Below are 24,122 nucleotides of genomic sequence, written 5' to 3'. Positions count from 1 at the left end.
ATATGTCAGCAACAAAAAATACAACATGTGATCTTTTTTCAGTTCAATAAATGAAATTTATTTGAAATTTGTATTGATGATTATTCAAGATTGTTGTCTATTTGCTAATCTATTATAGATATAACATTTATGTACGTAAGTAGAAAATTTTAAATTAAATGTTATCATGATTACATATTTAGTGTTCAGAATTCGAATGAATTATTCATCATTTGTTTTGGTTTCGCTCTGATTTAATGATTTATCTGATTTGTATTGATTATGGGTTATGGGTCTGACGATTAGTTAACCATGTATTACGTATAGAGGTTTTTGCTAGGCTTAGTTTAATGAACAAATTGCTTTGTATGTTATTTGTAGTTGAATAAAACGCCAAGTATAAAGCCAAAAGCGTTGTTCTACTTCTAAAATGATTATGCCAGTTTTTTTTGTTTGTAAAAACCTAAAGTTCTAGGTATTACTAATAGACTTGTTAAATATTTATAAATTAGTTGTTGGATGTAAAAAATGTTGAACATAAACATACTTAGCAACTACTTAGTTCTTGACTTTTTTCTGATTTTTTATAAATAAATTTTCTTGTGTATATGTTTATGTATTGTTTGTATCTTCATACTTGTATAATCAAAGTGTTAAACTCACACTTTGCTTTCTTTGTTTTTTTGTTTTATAATTATAAATATAATCAGTACGAATTGCTCAGAACTCAATTCCGCGTGACACAGAATTCGAATCTCTCAAGTCGCATTACTTTAAGGGAACTTTACGAAGGGACGACTGCAGTAATTGATTGACTCTGATTACGAATTTTTAAATTAATTAATAGTAAATTAAAATCAATTAACGGCTAATAGGTTTTTCTGCGAGACCAATAAGTATGCGCTGGCGAAAGGGAAATTCTGTGACACAGCGGAATGGGTTTTTTTTTATTTCTGGCTACCGCCCAAAAGTATGCAGCAATTTTTCATCATTGTTTATCGCTTAATGACGCAGCAAAACATTGCTTACTTTGCTGGGCGATTCCGCCTTAACCGCGACTTTGTCACGGAAATGACGATTCTCGGGATTAGCCAGCACCGAGGCAATAAACTCGGACGTCTCTAGCTGCAACTGAGCCAAACGCTTCTGTAGCAATTTATTTCGCTGCACCAGCTTGATAGTCTTCAGGGCTATGGAGAGTAGTCCCTCATTGTGTGAGTGATATTGTTGCTGAATGTGTGGCTTGATTGGCTCCAATGCAAACTCATAGCCACTGTCGCCATCTCCCTGATCCTCCTCCTCATCATCATCGTCGTCGTCGTCTTCATCATCAGCACTTGGCATTTGATCACAGAATTTGGCTGTTGTTGATGTCTTGTTATTGTTGCCGCCATTTCCAAAGATGTAGTTATTGCTATTGCTGTTGGCTGTTGTGGGTTGTAATACTGTTTTAATGTTGATGTTGTTGTTGCTGCTGCCGCTGGAATGTGTGCGCGATATCTGTATGCTTGTTGCCTCGTTGTAATCACTGTTGGTGTATTCATCCAGTTCCATGCGCTCCAGCTGCTGTTCAGACTCTGAAGATGATGATGATGTTGATGACGATATGATGTTCTTCGAGATATGCTGCAGTCTGGAGGGCACACGAACCATGCGACGCCTTTGCTGACGACCCGCTGAGTGCGTTGAACCTTTGGCAACTGCAAATAGATCGAAGAAAACAATAGGTGTCAATCAAAGAGTAAATATAACATAAAGCACACAAATAGAAAATCACAAGTCGCATGCTACAAATAAACGCTTGGATGAAATTGAACCCAGCCTAAAAGTATGCAATGCGAAATTTAATACAGCCAATCGGACTTGAGTTGAATGACTGTAATAAATACATCGTTATTTTTAGAGAGTAAATTATGAAGATGAGTTTTCAATATGCATTTAAATAAAAAGAGAAGAAACATTATATTTTATATAGATCAAATATTATTAACAAATAATTACATTTGCTATACCAAGTAACTTCAGAATCAAATATTGCTGGTACTATTTTTACTAAATACAGAATTTAAGAATTTTCAATAACCTCATTAAGGAATACAAATATTATATTTAATATAGATCATATTTGCTATTAAATATGATATTTTATATCAATTATATTTGCTATATATTTGCGAAACACCTTAGCTATCAAGAATTTTGCAAGCTATTTTTAGCTTAACTCATTGCTCGCATTTTCGCACATGTTTCACAGCCCCTTTGGCTAATCAGTCAGCGGACCTCATTGGCGACTATCAGCGACCATGCTGTTGATATATATGCATAAGTTTGTTTGTCTGTTCGTCGCGTGTGTCGCAAAACGTGACCGCAGCTCGGGGCCAGTTGTTGTCAACTACATTGGCGATTTCAGCGCGATTCGCATCAATTTGCAATACTCGTCACTAAGCACATGCACACAATGCAAAAGCCTTTGCCTGCACAAATCATGGATAATACACACACACACACACTACCATACACATACACATATAAGTACCCACAGTAAATTGTAAACAACAGACTTGGTCGGTTCCACTGTTTCCCTCGAAAAAGAGAGAGAGAGAGAGAAATCATTTTGCAATTAGAGCTTCCGGCACTGTGTCTATGGTCAGGGTCGACACATCGTAGCTTTGAGCACATGGCCGAGATCGCTGGATGCCGGTGCCCAGCCCAAGTGCTGAATACGATGCATTCAGCAGCGTATTGTGTGTGTTTGCGTTGTGCAAATAAAGCAGTATTTCGATACGCTGCACCAGTGTAGTGAAACGTGAGAACGGGCATTGGCCCAAGGGCAAGCTGGAGGACGGACGGGGGGGTTGATTACGGGGGTTCCAGTTTATTAGTGAATATGTTTATATGTGTGTGTACTAAGGTGACGCATTGAGGTCTTAATTGTAATGGGTGCTAAGTACTGCAATCGCATGTGTAAATAATTTAGCAAATGAACAGCGCTCCCTCTTTGATTTCTAGTTTGATTTCGCATTTTATAAATAGGTTTTTGCCAGCTACGAGTGTGTACACATAGAGGTATATATTTTTAGCCTTAATGAGCAAATTATCTTAGAGTGTCTTAATCATTCTCAATGATTAATAGTTTTTAATTAATACTTCTAATAATACTTATTCAATGCAACCTAATTGGTTCGCATTTTAAAATACAATTTATTAAGCAACAAAGTCATAAATTAGCATTCGATATGCATAATGTGCTCGTTAAATTGGTTGATCATGAGCATGGCATAATATATATTCCTATTACCTAATCAAATTCTCAGTGCAATGTTTATGAATGCTGCTGCATCACATAACTGAAAAAATCTCACTCCCCCAGTGGGGTAAAACTAAATGTGTGTCAACTTATGCGATGCCACGTGGCCGTTGCCCTGTTGCTTGGTTGCTCGGTTGCTCAGTTGCTCGGTTGCCTTGTTGCATCAGACGCTGCCCTTTAACGTAAGCAATTTCATGCTGCGTGTTTCCAACATGTGCAAATCAATGAGACGTAAGTAAGAACGTAAGAATATTTAATGCGGAAATGTGGTGTTGACTTTACTGTTGTTGTTTCTCTTTTTGTTATTGTTGTCACCTTCGAATTTCCGCAGTTTGCCACCCCTTCACGCTTGTGTGTGCTTACTTCCTGCAATGCCACACAGTGGCGCAGTGTTCGTCATCGACTTATGCAAGTGTCGAGGTCCCCCACGAGGCACTTGCACTCGACCGAGCAACGCCAATGAACATTTATCTATTTATCATCGTAGTTGCTGTTTCTGTTGTTGTTGTTCTCATTTCTCGCACATTGCCTTGTCGTGTACATACATACACATACATACATAAAATGTACTCTCGTTTGTATGTCTTGACACACGTCTGAAGGTCTGCGGTCTCGGATCTCGGGCCTCGGAGTCACGAGTGTGATGGGGCTTGAGGTCTGGGGGCGTCGGTGGCCTCGTTAGCATCGCCACGGAGGGCACACACGTGCCGTCCACTCACATCAAATTAGTTACTATTTATGCTTAATTAAAGCAAATGTCGTTTGAGTCATGGCATTAGCAATGCCCACAAAACTCACCTACAATTGCTTTCTAAATGTGTGTCATTTATTGCTGGCAACAGGCAAACATCTATAAATACAAAAGCCAACAGGGCAAAACGATGAACCTTACATTATGCACACTGGCACCAAACCCAAATAAAATTCATATGGAATAACAAACAGCTATTAGTTGGCTGAATTCAAAGCCTGAAGGAAACTTTTCCACTTTTTAGCTGTGAATCAGCAAAAGTAATTTCATGCGGACCAGCACAATTATTTCATTAAATTTCTGATTGCATCCCACTGTGCGACACCCAGGTTGTTACGTTAAGATTGCCTGCGGATCGAAGGGGTTTGGGGGGAAATGTAAAAGATTCATAGGCGCCTGCACGTGGCATCGTCACACCCATTTAGCATTCAACATTTTAACGTGTTGCTGGAAATTAGTAGGAAAATAAATAACAACAACAACATCAACAACAATAATAAAATGAATAAGAAAAAGCATTTAGAATGAATTGCGTTGAATATGGCAACAATAAAAAGTCAAGCGACAACAGCAACAACAATCTATGAGGCAGCAACATCAAACAGGGCAATAAAAAGCAAAGTCGGCAAAAGCCAAGAGCAGCCCAACAAATGTGGGAAAATTGTAAATAAGTCAGCCAAAGTAGCACACCGCCATAGAAACGAAACGAAAGCAGCAACACAAAAAAACAATAAGAAGAAAAAAGGGGCAACCCAAAAAACGTGCCACACACCAAACTGGCAACAAAATAAAGGTTACGACATATCGCATACTCGCTGTGTGTGCAAAATATTTTGTATTCTCTTTCGCTTTTGGTTGCTGTGTGCAAATAAATGCTTATACAATATTTATGCTAAGATTTCTTGTGCCCATTCAAGTGGCGGCCATTTCAGCTTATTTATTAACTGTTCATGTTGTTGTTGCTGTTCTTGTTGCTATTTAACACATTTCGTTTTTCCTAGAAAACTAAAAGATCTTATGGTCAATTAGTGTCATGTTATGATAAATGATTGAAAGACGATGAAACAGCTATTTGCGTACGATGAAATCGATTAACAAGCAATCGCAACTCCCTATCCAGTAACAGAATTAGGTCTTAAAGGTCAATATAATCATTGAATTTATAAGCAAAGAATGAAATTAGGTGACTGGTAGTAATCAAATCTAATCAGCTAATCTATGGATTAAAGTACTATAGATTTGCATTCATTTTATTCGTACGAATAATATATTATTTTCAGCAATTTAATCGGCGAATTAATGGGTTAAAATATTACAATTTTAATATAATTTAATTTGCATAAACTTTTGATTATTTTAAGCCATTTACTCAGCTAATCTCTACATTAAAGGACAACAGATTTTTTTGTATTTTATTCGTAGAAATAATAGATTATTTTAAGCCATTTAATCAGCAAATTTATGGGTTAAGGTATTATAATTTTAATACAATTTTATTTGCATAAATTTTAGATTATTTTAATCAATTTACTGAGCATTAAACATTTACTTGATTTTTCTGTAATCATTTCAATACAATAATAAAAAATACAGGCAAAAAAATTAAAAAAGGTGTCTAATCTCTCGATTCAAATTGATTTGCATCAACTTTAGAAAATTGTTAAGCACTTTACTCATCTAATCTCTACATTAAATGACAACAGATTTGCTTTAATTTTATTTACATAAACAACAGATTATTTTAAGCTACTGCTTGCCTCTAAGATATATTTTTAGCTCAATTGTAGCAACCAGCCTTCGTCTACGCCTTTTAAATTGTCTTTGCAAGCCAATGGAAGTTGGGGAGACGATGCTTATATAAATGTGTCGTACAAACGAATTTCCAGAGAAATTGCCAAACGTACTTTGCATTGCTGACGCAAATTGTTACCATAACAAAGTCGCGTGCCAAAGCAAACAGCAACGGCCGCAACATGCGGCAACATGAAGCAGGCAACACGTGAAGCGTACGCTGCACATTTGGGGGGCACGTTGCAGTGGAGTGGAACTGGCTAACAACGTTGGTGCTTGACCAAGTTTACATAAATTAATTAAACATGTCCAAGTAACGTGAGTTGCAGCTGCAAATGGCTTAAAAATAGCAAACAGAATAGCAATAATAGCAACAATGCTGTGGACAGCACATATGGCTCATGTTACGTATACGCCACGTGGGATGGACAAGTGTCTTACTCACCATAGTTGAGCACAACGCTGTTCTGTATGGCTCCAGCTGCTGCTGCTTGTGTTGCTGCTGTCACAGCTGTGCTTGTGTTTGTTGTTGACTGGGCCACGCCCATGTTGCCACGTCGTCGCGCCTCCTTCATGCCCGCAACGCGTACTTTCTTCTCCGAGCAGACGGTGGGCGCCATTGTGGAACTGCAAGGGAAGAAAATGCAAAATTAATTGGCCGTCAAATTGATTAATTGATTGATTGACTCGATGTCAAAGTGTCCAAATGTCATGCCCGTTTTGCAAACAACGAAAATTAATTTAATAATAATACTGTAACGAGTTCAATCAACTTCTTTAGACAATTATTTGCGCTTTTGCGAATGTTCGCTCCGTGATGATGAAATCATCATCATCATCATCATCAGTATCAACAACAGCAATTTCAAAAGGGAGGCAGTCAAAATGATTATTAATTTTGCACGTGCCAGAAATTACACTAGCTTACAAAGCAAATACAAATCGCTTTCGTGATCTCACACTTATTGCTTTAATGCAATATAATTGTACATTAATAACTGTGTTTGCTACAACTTTTGGTTATGACCCAAAGATTTGATCTAAATACAAACAATTTACGAGTAGTAGCAAAATATTCCCCCTTAACTAGCGAATTTAACAACTTATTTATGAGCTGACATAACATTTCATATATTTAATCGCTTTTGGAGTCCTAATGATCGGATTAGAACACAACATTTTATATACTATATATATTTATACGCACGAGTATATTGTTCTCGACTCGTGTGTAAACATCATACAACAAAGGTTGCCGGCAGGCAGCAGCTGCTTAATAACACACTTGAGTATTAGTTACTAAGCTGTGGAAAACATCTTTATTATTAAGCATGTATATTTCATCATTGCGTTTAATCTCTTGGAATTTGCAGTGCATTAGTCATTCAGAAAGATAAACAAGGTATATTGCCCTTGAGTAACGGTGCCCTGAATTCCCAAAAGCCGTTGACGGAACCAACTGAGCTGTCATTCGATGCCAACAAGCTGCCAGAGCAGAGCCACACAAGTGGCAAAAACAGCAGCAGCAGCAACAACAGCTGTAAGATTATTTTGGCAGTCGCAGTCGCCGTCAGAGTCGCAGCTGAAGCTCATTAACCATGCCCCAAATCTAAGCTTAGCAATGGCCATGGCCCAAGACTATGTTTATATTAGCGCGCGTTTGCTGGCGGGGCAATTTCGCAAGAGGTAAACAAACTTAAAACAGCAATCGTTGTGGCAAGTAAGTATTACGTGGCGGATCCCCGAAGAATACTCTAAATATATATATATACAAATTATATATATATATGTATATCGATAGTCAACATTTTGGCGCACATGCAAATTTCTCAAGTGCTCGACTCTTGTTATTGTGTCGAGCTGTCAGTAAGATGAGCTGTGCCACAGGGCTGCAACAGAGTAAGAGTCAGAGGCAAAAGCAGCCCTGTGAGGCAGTCAAATTCAAATTGAAAAAGCCCAAAAACAACAACAACAACAACAACAACAACCACAACAACAACAACGACGACGACAACGATGGCGATGTTGTTGACGGCACGTGTATCTCTTGAGTGTAATTACATTTGGAAAGTGTGCGGCATCGCGGCCTCTAAGAGGCATTTTCATTTTAAGTACTTTTTGGGGGGCGGAGAGGCGTGTGGGCGTGTCAGCTAAGCGGATTTCACAATGCCAACAAAACAAAATTGTTGTCGATGTGCCAATATGCATAGCTTGAAATTACATTTTATTATTTATGCCTTCTGCTTTATTCTGTTGCTGGCTCTGCTGCTGCCTCTGCTGCTGCTTTCATTCTAACATCCGGCAATATGTGCATACAAAAACACTTTTCGGTTGAACCTCTAGAATCATGGCTAAGCCATCATCATCTTGGCCACATCCCCGGCATTAAAATGTAACAAAAACCAAGAAGCGTAACGTATGCCAAGCTTTAACGAATGGCCCCAATGGCATATTTGACGTACACGCGCTGTTTTTCGTAGTATCCCCTCAGCAGTGGACACGGTCAACAAGGGGAAGGGGGGAAAGACGAGAAGAGACGCGACGAAACAGTGAAACAGTCTGAGCAGGAAGGTGGCAAAACAATTTTTGAGCTGAACTGAGTCATAAACAAATGATATGGCAATGTGAAATAGACCCAAAAGCTCACTTATCATATTTACTGAAGCTTTAATACTCTTCTAAAAATAAACATCTAAAAATAAAGTAATCTCTATTAATAAAACAGAAATCACATTACAAATTTGGCTTGTTTACTAAGCTGAGTACTGCACGGCAAATCTACATTTAAGAGAGTCGCTGTCCTTCATTTTTATATGAAAAAAAAAACAAGTGAAAAAACTACTGTCGAGTGTGCTCGATAAAATCAAAACAATGCAAAACAATATTATTCCAAAAAAATACTTGAAATTAATATACCAATAGCAACACAAAAATATACCAAACGCTATATGTGGTATAAAGATATATTATTACACATAAAATATACCAAAGAGTACAAAATAGGTTGTTAACTAAAGCAACTAAAATCCGTATGTAGCAACAGTTTTTTTACACATATAAATATTCCTTAAATAAATTCTAAACGGTTATAAACATCGGCTAAAAATAAAGTAATCTGTATTAATAAAACACAGAATTTATTATTTATATGAATTGTTTACTAAGTTGAGCCCTACATTTAATTTTTGTTTACTGTCTCCACCAGCCTATCATAGTTAAGCGTCTCGTTGTCCAGCATTTATATTTGCAAATAAAAAAATATTTGTATGATATAAAAGCCCCTCGAAAAGTGGCCTGATGATTCTGGCTTGCCTCGAACTGGACAGAAAACGAGCAACACGTGCCGCTGCAGGCAAAAAAAGCAGAACATAAAAATAAATAAAAAAAAAATAAATAATAATAAAAATATACAACAACAACAAAATAAGTTACTTGAGTCATTCGTGTATCTCTCTCACATGTAGACACAATCGTAGGAACACTTTGTATGTGTGTGTGTGTGTGTTTGCTACATCGAATCAAGTGTTCTCAAAACAATTTGAAACACGCTTAGACCGTCACCTGGAGCTGCCATTTGCCGGCTGTATCTATATGTATGGCATTTGGCTACCTGCTGGAGGTCATGTCAATCAATGGCCATAATGAGAACTGCCACTGCGTGTGCATAAATTAGCCAAATAATTGTTGGACACGACACAAAACACACAATACACACAAAACACGACACGACCCGCCACAGTTGTCGAACTGAATGTTAAAGTTGCGCTCAACAAGCGGCAAGGAAACAATGGACCAAACGGCGAACAGCTCATTGACTTCTAAGACAAAACACGGGAAATTGGGCGCACGATGGCGTGGCTTAAATTGCTTGGGCGTTTGAGGCGTTTTCAGGGCAATTACTTTTTCGCTAGAGAGCCTCGGCACTCGAGAACAAAGCAAAAGCCGTATCAGGCGACCCCAAATTAAATTGTTATTGTCAACGCAGCGACGACAACAACAACAACAACGGCAACGAAAATAAGTTGAAGTTCAAGAAACTCTCGGGTTTGCAGTTGCCGTTGTTGAAGGCGTTGTCATTTTGAAGTTTATTTTGGCGGAGCTAACGGGGATGTGAGCATGCGAGAGTAAATATCGTTTCATACGACAAAAGGCAGCACACATTGTCATGCATATAATGTGTTATTTGTGACGTCTGCACTACGCACACAGACAAGCAGACAGACACAGGCTTGTGGCTGGTATATTAAACAGACGAGTTGTCTGCCTTTTCTTGTTTATGTTTCGAGAGCACGTAAGTCGTGAAAAGCGTTTTATATTGCACTTGGGCTTCATTTGCTTAAATGTCACCAGTAATTCCTCGGCTCGTATTAGCCTTTAAATTTTGTATAAACTCGTGTTCATACAGAGACACAGCCACAGTCTCGTCGCACACAATTCTCACCGCCATTCATTAGCTGCACGTGAGAGGAAGTTCAACAGGAAAAGCTTTTACACAAGTGGCTATTAATTATAAATTTATGCATATGCAAGGCAACCTTGAGGGCAATCTAAAGTGCCACCTGAATGATTGTCACCGCACTTTAATCTATTGGCTTACAATCACATTACGCATTCGCCATGTGTGTGCTTGAGTGTGCTTGAGTCTGTATGTTTTCATTTCTGAGAATTAAAATTGTGGCATTTGAATAGCATTTTAGCACTTGGTAATTACTTTTGTACATTAACTCTGATCAATATTTATCAATTGCAACTATTTCGCAGGTTTCGCTTTTTGCACACTGTTTGCCAACCAGCGCTGCGTATACGCGATATGCACACGTTGTCGCGTCGCCTTAATCAGCGGCCCATTTATGCCTCGCACTGTCATCTTAGTTTTTATCTAACACCTTTACACGTGCCACGTATCATGCACAATGCTAACAACAACAAAACCCAGCAACAATCAGTAACAACAACAACAAACAACTTAAATAGCGTAGGCGCCAATGCCAGCGTAAAAATGCTGAACAATTCAGGGGAAAAAGAGAAAAATATTCCATTGCCGGTCTACAATGTTTACTTTGATTCTGCCTGTTTGTTTGTTTGGGTCTATGGTCAAGTTCGTCTGGAGCCAAGGCGGATGATGTGGGTATATGCTTTGAATATGTAATGTATATTTGATTTACGATGGAAAATTTTCAAATTAAAAGCAAAAAAAAAATTGTATGACTTTGAATATGGAAGAAATCAAAATGAACTTTTTACAATTTCGATCATTATTCGGCATTTGATTAACATCGATTTGAGATCGAAAAGCCAATTAAATTGTACTTCATTCTGAATTCTGTATTCCCTAACAAATAAATTCACTTTTCAATAGACACATGCATGTTATATCTCTTGTTTTGCCGTAATCTGGAACCGTTCGTTGCCAACCAAAAAAAATATCTATCAACCCCGAACAACGTTCAACTACAGCACAAAAACAAAAATAATAAAGTGTTAATTTTCTTGTTATCTCATGCGCGTGGAAGTTGTGGAAAAAAAATGAATTGAATAAAGGAAACAATAATCTCAAGGAGGGGCGCAACAATGCCAAATGACTATTAAAAAACAAAAATACCAAAACGATATATTCACATATTCAAGCTAAGACAATAAACATGCGCCCAATAATATTTAGATACGTCTGGAGTTCAGACTAAACGTGCCAAGAGTTTGTGCAGCAAAATAACAAAATGCTGCTAAAAAACTGTCTAAACGTCATGAGAGTCGAGTCAAAAGGCAAATAGAGACGCGAATATGAGAATTCGAAGTATTGATACAGCATGAAGAGGAGAGCATTGTGTGAGTTTTTTTTTTTTGTTTTTCTAGGGAAGTGTGCAGTATTGGCAATTGAACTGCCAGCTAGGCGATAAAAATTTATGATGGTGACAAGCAAAACAAATAAAAACGAAAAAGCGAAAAAGCGAAACATTAAACGAGCCACACGTGTGGCAAACGATGACCCAATTGCTTTGCCAATGGCAAACAAAAGCCAGCCACGCGCAATTTCTTCCTCAGTCCCCTAGCCCCGAACCATCAACACCATCATCAAAAGGTTCAACAAACAGCAGCTCGTTAAAGACGAAAGCAAAAATGCTCGAGCCCTTCGAAAAAACAAAAAAAAAAAAAAACGAAATGTGTGACAGCAGCGGCAACGCTATTAATTAGGCCTGAGTCTTATTTACTTACCCAACGAACCCAACGAGCACGTCAAAACTTTGGGCAAAAAGTGCCCTCAACCATAAAAATGAACATACAACGAACTTATAAGTATGTGCACGAGTATGCCACGTATGGGGCGGTTTATCACGTATTTATCAGAATTAAAATTGATATTACATGTGCCACAACGTCAAGCAAATATTTTCCATAGACACTAATGAAATTAGAGCTCGGAATCAGGTGAAACAAGCATGATCAACACACAGAACGCGTCACCTACAAAAATGTGTCTAATCAAACATATGCCGGAACTTAATTGATATTTTATTACACCAGACACACTATCAGCTTTTATTATAGCCTCTCCCAGACTTGTCTGGACTAAAATATAACCAATAGTCAAAGACACCTCTACAAAGTTCCCTCAATTCTGAGCTCCAGTTTTTATGTACAACTGCAGCCATATAAATTAAAAAACAAAAAGTTTGAAACACACGTGTCAAAATCGTTAAATCGCCCATCGGATTTTAGGGGATTTTGGCAGCTTTGTGTTCGGCTGAGAGGTTACAACAAAATTGGGGGATATTTTTGTTGAAAATCTCGTGAAAATAGTTTAAATAATTTGCAGTGAAATGCAAATTAAAGTTCAGACACAACACACATATGACAACAAAGGTTCTGTTTGTTTTTTGCTTTAACAATGAAGTAATTATAAAGCACCATTTGTGGATGCCACATGCCAATATAAATATAGTTGGCAATAAACAATCAAATTAGCTAAACATTTCTGTCTTTTAAAGTGCAATTAAAATTGTGTAGAGCCCAAACAAGTTCTGACAAAACTCGTAAAATGCAAATGTGAAACATGACACAAAGTTCGAATCGACACGATTGTAGTTTTCTGTTTTTTTTTTTATTGATGGATGATGCATATAGAATTAGTTCGATGGGTGGCAAATGCCGCGATTCATTGGCGTTCTAAATGGAGCATTCACTTTCAGCTTCTAGATTGTACAAATGTCTCATTTATACCTATTATGTTAATGTTTTCTTAGCTAATGGGATGTTGCATTAATTTTTTTGGTTTTTGTTGTTTTACAGCTTAATGAATGAATGAATGAACGCATTTAATGGGCCATGTATTACGCTAATCGCTGTGAATGTGAATGTGAATTTGAATCGAAATGTGATGGTGAATGTTGTTCGCTTGGTTATTGTGTTGACACGAGAATTTTATTTCGCTCGTTTAATTGGCACATCATAAAATGCGAAACATTTAACGTAATTAATTAGTTTCGCATATGTTAGATTTTTATATATATGTATGTATACTTAACACAACACAAAAAAAAATAAAACACTCAGACTCAGACAAACTTGACTGGCACGTGTAGCAGCCGCTGTGCATTGGGGCGTATACTTGATGTCGCATTACTTCCGCCTGTGGCGCACCCACAAGTTATTTTTTCTCGTTTTACGCTCTACTACAAAAATAATCGTGAGCGTTGGCAACAGTTAGATTGATCAAATAATAACACACAACAAAAAAAAAAAACAGATGATTTATTACGTAAATTTTAAAATGTATGTAGGTCATAAGGGAAATCCTATATTTATCCCAATTTATGTTAATATAACATACAATTTAATAAATGTAGAGTATCAGTCACAGCAATCAACTTTCTTACTGTTGCAATAATTATTATTTACATGTTTAAAAATAAAATTTATTTAATATGCGAAAACAATAATATTTGTTTTAAAAAAACAATACATCGAATATTGAACAACAACCAAATTAAGTCGCTGCACTTGTTTATATATACAAATATGCAAAACTCGTGTGGTGCTAAATCAATAATTACCCAAAAAAAAAAAATGTCAAGTCATTTATAATAATATAAATATGAATACTAATTTTGCGCTCACTTTAATATCTAACGTAAAATCTATAATTAAATGATTCAAATCATCATTTGTCACTTGAAAACCATAAATTATATATCGAATTCATAATTGACAGCTTTTGATTTGACAAATCATGATCCAAACACCAAATGGCAAAGTCGAAAATTACCAAGAATAGATAGCAATTAAAAACTAAAACATGTTCTATTCCAAGAAACTTCAAGCTGATAAAATTTAGAACTAAAATTACTCAGACTTTCGCCTTTAACAACTGAGTTGTAAAACTTGACAGAATTCATCGTAAATGCGACATGTGCTGCACGTCAAAATTATATTGTTTATTTATTTCCATTTCTCGAAATTTGCTAAGGGGCTGTCCGGATGATGACTGAGTGAAACTATTTCTAGATATCATTCGCACAAATCTCATAAATATTAGTATTATTTAAAGTAGGCAGCGTCGTCGTCGCTGCGCTGACATGCGCGTGGCTTGATAAGTCAGTCAGGCATTCTTCATTCGTCACACTCACACTCACACTCTCTCCGAGAAGCTTACTACAACTACGGTTTGTTTTGAGCAAGGTCGCCGCATGTTTTTCTCTCTATGGGATCAAGTTACAGAGGCAAAGACAAAGCCTGGCTGTCGAAAATATGCAGCTGTGGCCGCCCAAAAGGCAAAAGAGGAGGCGAAACAGAAGCACAACCACAGGGCAAATAAAAGCTAACCACGACGCGGCGCGTGTGTTTGCTTTTTATTATTGTTTGCTCATCATCATCATCACCATCACCATCACCATTATTATAATTATCAACATCGTCATCGTCAGCAGAGGGGCTACGACTTCGTCAGTTTAATTTATGTTTGTCTTAACTCTGCTGCTGCTGCGAATAACAGCAAAAATAATTCGCTAATGTAACCATAAAATTAGCTCAAATAACAACAACAAAGCTAGAATGCAGCTCTAGCGAGCATAAGCGACTATCAAATGCTCTACAAGAGAAAAAAATAAAGTATAAGTGTTTAAGCTAACATCGATATATTTTTAGCTCCAATCCAATATGGGGGCACTAATACTTTCCGATCTAATCAATAATGTACTCTGTTGTATTTGCTAATCTAAAATGCTCATGGCAGCCATTAGAGTAAACAGAACAGAACAGAACAGAAAAAACTCAAAGAACATTTGGCGTCTGTGCCCCATTCCACCTAGTTTGTATATTATCATGACAAAACTGCGGCACGTGTGACATTTTATGGTCGACGGTCATCGCAATGCGCAGACTATGTGATTGTTTGAGTGTCTGTCTGTGTGTTGGGTGTCTATGTATGTGTGTGGTTAAATATATGTTTGTATATGACAAGTGCAGCCGGTGAGAGGCGGAACAAGTCCATAGAGACAGGTTAGAGACGGCGCTTTGAACTTGCTGCCCCAACTACTCTCTCTCTCTCTCTCTCTCTTTTGTACACACACTCAAACATATAATCATACTCACACACACACTCACACATTGGCAAACAACACGCGCGTGTGGCAATTTACAGTTACATACAGAGCCGCGTGTGACTCGCATTATTGGGTCAGCAATTAGCTCTAGTGTCGGTTATCGTCGCTGCAGTTGTGTTTCTCTTATTGTTTATTGTTAAGGCTAATGCCTGATATACACCCATATAATATATATATAATACATGTGTACGATTTGTACTCGTATATAAATGCAAATCACATCATGTGAACCTTGAATTTATAGTTTCCCTCACAATGAAACTTCAACTTAATTTAAACGTACCAAATTATTACTCATACAACACACACATTTGGTACAGAGGATGTTGCCCGGGGGTTTTTACGAGCAACTTGGGTTTTTACGTTTGCGCTCATTATTTGTAGAACTACTCTATTCGGAAGAACTTTTGATAAAAGTGCTGTCATTGTGAAAAGCATGCCGGCAAACAAAAGTGATCAACTAAGCGATACCTTCTAAAATAGTTTGCAAAAAAAAAATTGTCCTAATAACCATAACAGAAAAAAATATAATGTAACCAATTTTCATATACTTAATAAATGCAAGAATGTATTACAATAAATAATAATAAAATATGTATTTTAATGTCATCTACAATACTAGCAAAAGAAAACTAACTTTACAACCACAAGAATAAAAAATAAAAAAAAAGATTTCAATGCACTGTAGCAAATTTTTCAAATATTTAATACATTCAAAAAGTTGTTAAACCAATAATAATTAAAATATACATTTTAATGTCATCTATAATACTCGCAAAAAACTTATTTCATTGTCAACTAGCAAAATTTTCGAATATTTCATGCAAAAAGTGTTTGGTCAAATAATAAAAAAAAATATTTTTATGTCAACTGACAACATTCTGAACACATTATAATGGCAAACAATAAGAGTATTAAACAAAATTCGCAATATTCCTCGCACATAAAACGGATTTAACATCATCAATTTCTAAACCCCATAATATGCCATTAAAAAATATATAAACGATAAAAACAAAAAATAAATTAATTGTGTCATTGAAAATTAGCCAATTTTTTATTGTTATTGCTACCGTTTGTCAGTGACTATAACAAACGCGTGTATCGTATTTAACTTTTATGGGCCTTTTACAGCAGCTGTTTGTTACAATTTAAAATGGGATTACACATACACACACACATAGACATGAGCGCACTCACACTCACACACTGACAGCAAAAGCAGACACGTGTGGGAGCTGAAGCCGGTAGAAAATAAAACCAAAAGCTAAAGCAAAAAAAGCGAATTAATTTGTAGTTGCCTGCATAAATTAAAAAGACTTTGTCATTCAATCGCAGTCAGTGACGCGGACGCAAATTCGCTGCCAGCGTCGACAGAGGAGATAGCGACAGTGACGTCGCAGTCGCAGTCGACAGTGACTGCGAAATGGCGATAATTTTTGTTGCCACGAGCTTGGCACAGACAGACGGACTCTGAGTTGGTGTGTGTAGAGCAACGATGAGAGGGGCACGGGAGAGAGTGAGAGGGGGGGAAGAGGGGAAGAGCTGTGTGAACGCGCGAGCGAGTCTCAATTAAATTACCCAGCTGGAGCTACTCGGCTGAAGCGCGATTAGAAATGCACAAGATAATTCTGCGATATTTCATCTACTAATTCCTGTTTCAACATTGTCGCAAAGGTAGCGAACATTTTGTGCAAGGTTAAATTGAAATTGAAATAAAGCTATTCCAATTACACTCTCCAAGTTAATGCGATGTTACATCAGTTTTATTGTTAATTGCAAATTGCATTTAACAAAAACACACAACAAAGAAATCTTATAAAAAGATTTTCAAAAGCTTGCTAACAAAACAACAACAGTAAACAATGTATTTGTCTATGTTTTTATTTTTTGCACAAAAATATCTCTGCTGGCACACACACACATACAAAAGACATTCACACCGACAGGCACACGCACTCACACAGTCGCAAAACACGCTGTGTCAGTGTGAAATGCGCTCGCATCGTGTTAATGAATTTTTATGCTGCCTGTGAGAGAGAGACAGAGTGTATGTGTGTGTGTTTGTGCGTGTGTGTGTGTGCGTGATTTACTCTTGTTGTTTTTATTGAATTAACGACGCACGTGTTGCTGCTGGGGTAACCGAACTGCCGCTCTCCCCTCTCCCCTCTGGCCTAATCAATTGTGAACAGCGAAGCGCGATTGTTTTTGTTTCGCTCGTTCGCTTTTTTTTTGCCACTGTTTGTTTATATTAATGGAGGCATTTTATAATTTTGGTTAATCTTGAAGTTTTAATGCGCGACGCGTTGAAGCCCAAATTATAAATCTATTATTATGGACAGAATAATATGAGGTGTAATGTATAGGCCGTCGGCCATTTGCTATTAATATGCCAAATTAATATTTCAAAGACGCGTGCGTTAGGTTTACAGTTTGACGAGGATCCCGCATATACATACATACATACATACATATGTATATTTTTAGAGCTTCCGGCTTGAATGAATTCTACGAAATATTACGCATACGCATTTTACGGGAGCACTGAACCGGCTTATTATTATTATTATTATTCTTGTAAATCTTGTACGCTTTTGTTACAAAGGTAAATTTAATGAAATTATTACGTTTGACTGCACAACGGAAACAAACAACAGACATCCGCTCTTTATGCATAGTATCTTCAAGTCGTTCCCTTTTTAGCTTTATTCATCGCATGGTTTATTTATAAAAATGTATTTACTTTGCATTAGGTTGGCATTCGATTGCTCAAGCAATTGCAGCGCTTTGTGAGAATCAAAACTCAAAGGCGAAAACAAAGGAATTGATTCACATAAGTAAACAAACAGACGAGCTGAATATGTTGTTGTCAAAGTCAGAGTCGAAGTCGAACTCTCTTTTTTTTTTGCTGAAACGGCGCTAATACCAAGCAAAGCTCACATTGTGTATTTATGTTATCTTTTGTTTTGTTTAGCTTCTTTTTTTTTGTTTTTTTTTTTGGTTGAGTTAAACTCGAAGGTTTTCTCTAGGCGAATCGCTTCACACGCTCCGCTTTACGAGCGGCAATTTCCATTGAGAACTCTTTTAACTCTCTGTGTGTGTGTCTGTGCTATTGGGAACGCCCGCCAGTTTTGCCGGCAAACGTCTGACTTCTGACGTCTGACGGGCCATTGACATATGAGAGCGTTTCTTGGAATTACACACACACAGAAGTATATAAAGCTAGCTGCTGCTCTATTTCGTTGTAAAGGGTGAATTGACTTTAAGAAGAATGAAAAACAAATCTCCAATTGCAAAACAAAACTGCGACTCACTTTTCGACACTCGAATTTCGAATTGAGTTACATTATTTACTTGTTGTTTGTTTAGTTTGCAAATTTCGTGCTTGTTGTTGTCGTTTTTTTGTTTGTTTTTGTTTTTTTATGGTGTGTTCCTTGAGAAATCAATATTGCGCATACGCCACGTGCACCAACTGGGACAAGTGCAGTCACCGCAGCTTGTGCAGCGAGCAAAAGGCCAAAGGCCAAACTTGATGCGTCAGCAGCCAAGACACCAACACACACACACACACACACACACACATACATAATACTAATACTAATACATCCTTAGCGCGCGTCCTTGGGAAGGTGAACAAGTTGAACTATGCTGCAAGGCTGTCTTTAGGGCAAAGGACAGCGGGCGAACGCGGCGTATACGCGTCAAAGGCACAAAGTTCTTAAATGCAAACACACACAAACACACACAGAGCAGATAATCGCTAAAAATGTGCGCGAGAGAGAGTGAGAGTAAAAGCTCTCTGCAATATTGAACGTTGCTTGTGACATGCAATTTTAACAGGCGACACGTGTGGCCTTTTTTTGCTGTGGAGGGCGGCAGAACTCTAATACTAGAAGATTTATGCCCACAAAATTTATTGCGTATACGAGACTTACCCGATGGATGTTTGAAAGCGTTTAACAGTAAATGTTGCTGGAATGGCTGGCGATTAAAGTTGTTGTTTTTTTGTTTTCGCTTAACAGCTGTTGGCTTCTTTGTTTGATGGCTGGCACAAACACTGGCACACACACCGATAGAGATAGCAGTAGGTAAAGCGAAAGAGAGACGCTGAATATGGCAGCATAAACACGTTTTATTTAATTTATTGCACGCTCATTGAAACTAATGAGCATTTTGTTGTTGTTGTTGTTGTTGTGGTTGTTGTTGTTGTTTTCACACGCCTTTAATCAATTCTAGGTAAGAATAAAACAGCAACACAAACAACAACAATGACGAATGCGACTGTGACAGCGACAGCGACTGTGACATCGACTACAGCGACGACTACGAAGACGGCGACGACGACGGCGACGACAACGACGTGTGTGCAATCATAGGTTGTTGTTGGTTGTTGTTGTTGTTGTTGCTGCTGCTGGCAACACGCGCGCAACAAAACTTTCGCTTTCGTTACGCGTTAGACACGAGCACTCACACCGTCACAGATGCAGAGACAAGTGTGTATCACACACACACATAAACAAACTCGAACGCACGCACACACACAGAAAGAGAAGTACGTAAATGCTTTGCAGCTTTAAAGCTTTGGCAGCTTAACAAATATGCGGTTGCGATAGCGAGAGGTGCGCATGGAACGACAGCGCAAAGCCGAATGAAGCCGCGCTGCTGGCTGCGCGCCGTTTAAATGGCCCTCCGACAGCGACAGCGACTGCGACAGCGACAGCTGCCGGTGCACCCCACACAAATGTCGAAAGAGTTCTGTCACGGTGAATATTTATGCTTTGCTTTATCAGCACAATCAATCAAATTAACTATTTGTGTTCACTTTATCATCGGACGTGTGCATTTGCAACGCTTTTATGCTGTTATCAAGTAGTAAACAATCGTGTGGCGGAAAGTGACAATCAATGTCAATGTACGTGTGTGACTATTTTTAAATTATCGAATCTAATCTTGGTCATTTATTGACACACATTTTGCTAAATAACGCCCCCGCATTCTTTTGCTGGCTGTCAATGCAAAACAATGTTGCCAGCAGCCAGCAGCCAGCAGCCAACAGCAACAAATGTTGCGAAGCTGCAAATGTTGCTGGCAACATTCATCTGTGAACAAAGTAAACGCAACGTGTAAACTTTTTGTTTGGCCCCAAAAAAAAACTCTTGCTTCGCCTTCTATTCCTCTATATCTTTCTCTTGCTCTCTTCCTGCTGCTGCTGTCTCTCTTTCTCTTCCTCTATTTTTCATATTGCTCTCACTCACTCACTTGCTGGCAGTTCTCTTAGCCAATTTTGTCGCACGTGTCGGAAATTTTGTTACGGCCGATTGCTTTTTTCCTTTGTTAAGTGTGCGTGTTTCGCTGTGTGTGTGTGTGTGTGTGTCTGCGGGTGCGAACGTGTCTGTGTGTGTGTGTGAGTGAGTGAGTGTTCGCAGCCTGTGCTTGTGGGTGTGAATATTTTGTTAGATTCTCTCGGCTGATGTGCGTTGCGCGTGCTAATGAAAAGGTAATTCAATGCCCTATGCCACGGGCATTTGGCGGACGTAGGCAGGTGAAGCAGCTTCGCTTCGACTAACGGTAAACACGGCATCGTAAGTCTCATTTCCGGTTTTGCGATTCTTTCTTCTTTCTTGTCTGACCTGCAAACTAAGACAGCTCCAAATACTCGAATGCAAAAAGCGTTGCGAAAACAATAAAAAAGAAATTAGCATAACACATGAGACGTCGGTCGTCAAACATCAGCTGTTGTTCTCCACTCTTTCTTTTTCTTTTTCTCTGTCTCTCTCTTTATTTTTGCACTCTCTGCCCACCTCAAGCTCTCCTTATGTCTATGAGTGATTTTAATGGGCTCGTGGGTGTTTTTTTTGCTTTTGCGCTTAGTGTCAGACACTTTTCAGTTTCAATTGCCTACACGTGTGAGGCGAAACAAAAGAAAGAGGCAAACAAAGTGGAAGAAGAAGCAAATGGAGCCATAAAAAATATGATGGCAAAGGAAGGAAGGGAAAGCACGACCATTTCCACATTAGAATCGCTGTAAAAGTTGCGCCAACAAAATGGAAAAAATTAACTTGCATCTCAACGCCAGATGGGTAAAGGGAAAGCGGCAGGGTAGGCGTGGCAGCTGGGTTGACTCGCATTTACGTCAATGCAAAACGCGTTATAAGCATAACAGATATGATGACCATAAAAAGTGCGTAATCAGACGACGGCAACTTTATTTATTTTTTTGTTATTTTATTTTTTTGCAAGCAAATCAAACACGCGCCACCCACACTCGGCGCACTTCCCCTCTCTCCAGCTGGCGGTCAATGGTTTTTTGGGCTAAAATGAGCGAAAACAGGAAAGTGTACGTTTAGCTAGCCAAAAGTGTCGACAAGTGTATGCTCTTTCAATTGCCACCATATTGCCACTCTTTAATCAATCATTGTCACTCATCAAACTAAATAATGTATGCAAATTATTCCCCATTAAAAAAATAACTTTGCATTTTGTTAGCCAAGTCGTTGTTACCCCGCTGCATAGAGAGAGTGTAGCGCGTGTGTAAATATGAATCGCTTTTATTTCGGCGCTTGCCAAAATAATGTCAGCTATGTGTGTTGTATGTTATATCGCACGTCAGTCATTCAACGCGACATTCGGTTATCAATAGATGTCCGGCCGATATTTTTAGACATGTCAGCGACTCGCGCATGTAACAATAACAATATAAATAACAATAAGTCGAACGCTTAGACTGCTGTACCGGTTTTCCCAGCATGCTCGCAGCGTTAATTGTTCACTTTCTGTATATTCGCTGTATATATTTTGTTTTTGGTAATTTCTGTACGGTTTTTTGTTTTTTTCGTATTGCAGGCACTTATACGATACACGCGCAATGTCAAGGCCTCTCTCGAGTACCCAAAAATAAAGTGCCCCAGGTGGAGAATCCGAAAGAGAGACACGCGCCGACATATTGGTCGCGTATCATGTATAAAAATATAAATGATTAGGTCTCTGTCTGCTTACTCAAATAAATCGTGGCCCCCCAGAAAGAAATGGGAACGTATAAAAATCACGCTGATAATGATTTTTTTAGCGCGCAATTTTATAATATTATCTATAAACGAAATTACTATATTAGTTTTATACGATTAAATAGAAGATCTACGAAATAAAATTATGCTCTGAATTAAATGTTTATTTTGATTTTATACTATAAGATCATTCAAAAAACAAAAATTCAAAAACAAAATGTAACGACAAAAGTGTCAGAGCATTTAGTGTCAGAGCGTTCAGCTCTTAATCGATTGCACTATTGTACATATAAAGCTGTTTGTTACAATAAGACTTGCAACACTATAAAGCAGTGAACACAAGCAGTGATTCAGCAAGCAGTTGATACTGCACTAAGCAGTGCAAAATACTTGGGTGGATTTTTAAAATAAACATTTTGCTTAAAAACAAATGAAAGTACATTCCGGACAAATTAAAATATAAAATACAGAGTTAATGTTCTTATCAGTAAAGGGCAAGGGTTTTTTTTTTTGGGTAAGCCTTATTTTCAATAACCTTTTATTAAATAAATGAATTGTAGTATTATCAATTTGTATCGCATCTAGAAAAGGGTAAATTTGTTAAATGGTACTGTTTAAATTGTTTTTATAATAATAATGATATTTTGGTAAGTTAATTGTGTTGCCTAAACGATACAGAAAAATCAATTTGCAACATTTCAATAAGCAAATGCTAACTACTTGCGGTCTCGTTCCAGTTTCACCTCAGACTTCACCTCAACAAATTGAGCCTTTGCCAACGACACCCAACAAACAACAAATAATGCCGAAAGCAACAAAACTACTAAAGCTGCAGTCACAAAAGGGAACAACAACAACAAAAACAAAAGAAAAAAATCTGAAAAACTAATCAAAGCAGAACTCATTAAGCATAGTAAAAAATTATGCTATTGTAATAAAATGGTTAAGCCGAAGCCGAAATCGCACAGGCAATCGAATTAAACAGGCAATGGCCGAAGGCGCTAGTAAAGCGCTGCCAAACAAATTGCCGGGAAATCCCAATTCCCTCAAAGAGCAACCAAAAAAAAAACAAAAACAGACAGCGGATCCAAGACCGATCGACAAATCGACCAGGCAGTCGACCAGCAGACCAAGTTGCAAGTTAGTTTTCATCGATAGCGAATTTATTATGCAAAGCAGAAGCGGTAAAAGATCAAAGCGCAGCGATAGCAGATAACACGCTCACTACCAGCTAGCTGAAGAGAAGAGGCCAACGATGAACTGCATCAGCAGTGGCGTTGGCGGCGTCGGCCCTTTTTCTGCTGTGTTGGCCGCACAAATAGATTAGTTTCACATGGCAGTGGAGTCGGGGTTTTAGGGCGCCATATTGCACACTGGACCCGCCAGCCGCCGGCCGCCAGCAGAAGTTATGAAAAATTAATAATAATGTCGAATCGATTGATTTCAGCGAGTGCAGCCTATCCCCACTCCGAGCCAGCCAGCCAGCTAGTCAGCCAGTCAGCCAAGCAGTCAGCACCACCTAGACGGCTGGTCGTCCTCTGTTTGGATCGAATTGACTTGGTCAAGTTTGCTTGGCCCCGGGGGCCTCTCTGGACCAACAGGGCAGACAGTCACCACTCAACAGCTAAGCGCGCTCTCTTTCTCTCTTCTGATCACAGCTCTCTATCTCTTTCTCTTTCGCTCTGTCTGTT

The 24,122-nt window shown here is 38.2% G+C and overlaps 1 protein-coding gene across 1 annotated transcript; it reads right to left on the bottom strand.

The window, feature by feature from the left end:
* Window positions 1-897: 897 nt before the first annotated feature.
* Window positions 898-20,069, bottom strand: LOC117574720 (uncharacterized protein DDB_G0281497). Its single transcript, XM_034258643.2, has 3 exons — window positions 19,363-20,069; window positions 6,274-6,455; window positions 898-1,679 (listed from the first exon to the last, which is right to left on the bottom strand). The coding sequence occupies exons 2-3, from the start codon at window positions 6,446-6,448 to the stop codon at window positions 982-984; spliced, it is 873 nt and encodes a 290-aa protein (XP_034114534.1). The 5' UTR covers window positions 6,449-6,455; window positions 19,363-20,069; the 3' UTR covers window positions 898-981.
* Between the last annotated feature and the right edge of the window lie 4,053 nt (window positions 20,070-24,122).

Source organism: Drosophila albomicans, chromosome 2R (assembly GCF_009650485.2).
Source record: "Drosophila albomicans strain 15112-1751.03 chromosome 2R, ASM965048v2, whole genome shotgun sequence".
In the NCBI taxonomy this organism is placed as follows: domain Eukaryota; kingdom Metazoa; phylum Arthropoda; class Insecta; order Diptera; family Drosophilidae; genus Drosophila; species Drosophila albomicans.
The sequence above is the reverse complement of the archived record's forward strand: the minus strand, read 5'-3'. Positions and strand labels throughout refer to the sequence as shown.

What these genes read in the sequence shown, in the direction of transcription:
- LOC117574720 (XM_034258643.2), bottom strand. Translation starts at nt 6,448, where the DNA reads ATGGCGCCCACCGTCTGCTCGGAGAAGAAAGTACGCGTTGCGGGCATG. An exon ending in CAGCGTTGTGCTCAACTATG is followed by an intron (nt 1,680 to 6,273) that starts GTGAGTAAGACA and finishes ATCTATTTGCAG; the next exon opens with TTGCCAAAGGTTCAACGCAC.